Source organism: Nanorana parkeri, unplaced genomic scaffold (genome assembly GCF_000935625.1).
Source record: "Nanorana parkeri isolate BGI_ZX_2015 unplaced genomic scaffold, ASM93562v1 scaffold2963, whole genome shotgun sequence".
Classification (NCBI taxonomy): Eukaryota; Metazoa; Chordata; class Amphibia; order Anura; family Dicroglossidae; genus Nanorana; species Nanorana parkeri.
The window spans coordinates 48,510-49,906 of record NW_017309231.1 but is presented as its reverse complement, the minus strand read 5'-3'; the positions used below and the strand labels follow the sequence as shown (position 1 = coordinate 49,906).

General features: G+C 57.3%; 1 protein-coding gene across 1 annotated transcript in view; it reads right to left on the bottom strand.

Annotated features, from left to right (window-relative positions):
* The window catches only part of ACRC (acidic repeat containing), a 16,097-nt gene that overhangs the window by 853 nt on the left and 13,847 nt on the right, over window positions 1-1,397 (bottom strand). The window contains exons 11-12 of the mRNA XM_018574425.1: window positions 1,147-1,285; window positions 340-544 (exon numbers count right to left, since the gene is read on the bottom strand). Of these exons, the coding sequence (XP_018429927.1) occupies window positions 340-544; window positions 1,147-1,285 (344 nt within the window). The remainder of the gene's footprint in view (window positions 1-339; window positions 545-1,146; window positions 1,286-1,397) is intronic.

Sequence of the window (1,397 nt, the reverse complement as noted above, 5' to 3'; positions counted from 1 at the left end):
GCCCCCCAGCCCCCGGGTCCCCCCCCCCCCAATTACCCTGCTCCTTAAAAGGTCAGGTACACAGAGGTCACTCCCCCTGACTTGCTGGCTGTGGATGGGAGGACAATGTCGGCGCCGTGTCTGCACAATCATCAGGTTTGGTTGAGGTGAAGAGTCCCGCCCACATTAAGGTTTATTTGTATGTCAGCTGACATGGAAGCTCTCAGAGACATCACATGGTACATACTCATCCACGTAACTTCAAGACGCCCCCTCTGCGCCCCGACACCCCCCTATCATTTGGGTTTTCAGGAGACCCCCCCCACACACACACAATGCACATAGCAGGTTCCTACTCACGTGTTCTTACAGCGGGAACATTCGTAGGTGAACTTGTAGTTGATCTCGTAGGTGTGACATCGGGTGACCATCGGTAATTCGGGGTGGACGACGGTGGCTTTCCTGGCATAGAACCTCCAGTACTGACCGTGTCCGTCTCTGACGCCGTTAATGAGCCACGTGGCAGCATGACAGATCTCATGAATTAGCGTGTCTCGGAGGCGATCTAAGGATCAATATTACAGATATTACAAACTGTTCTCACACACCCGGCCGTGACCTCCACACACACACACCCGGCCGTGACCTCCACACACACACACCCGGCCGTGACCTCCACACACACACACCCGGCCGTGACCTCCACACACACACACCCGGCCGTGACCTCCACACACACACACCCGGCCGTGACCTCCACACACACACACCCGGCCGTGACCTCCACACACACACACCCGGCCGTGACCTCCACACACACACACCCGGCCGTGACCTCCACACACACACACCCGGCCGTGACCTCCACACACACACACCCGGCCGTGACCTCCACACACACACACACACACACCCGGCCGTGACCTCCACACACACACAAGACGTTCCGTAATACCACGAGACATCCACCTCAGACTAATGATCAGCTTTCATCAGATTGTGGGGTCACCAGAGTACCCAGATCCAAGGTCGGCTCCTCCACCCCACTGAGCGTCACCCTCATGGGCATTAGGCTCACCCAGCCACCTCTCCGGCCTGAATACTGGTGACACTCCGGGTGGATGTTACCCCCTCACTGGGGTAACATCGTGTGATCGGTCCACATACCTGCAGAGTCACAGACCTTCTCGGACAGTTCTATCCGGGCGTAGCGCTGCACGGTGGGGAGCTTCGTCTGTCCCGTCACACAATACCCGGCCGTCTTCCTCATCTTCTTATTCCACAGAATTTCCAGGTTGCTGGGGAGCTGAGAGAAGAGCAAACACCACCGGCGCCCCCACTGAATGAAGGATCAATGTACCCGAATCATCCCTCCTCCCCTTTGTTCCCTCCCCCCTTTGTTCCCTCCCCTTTGTTCC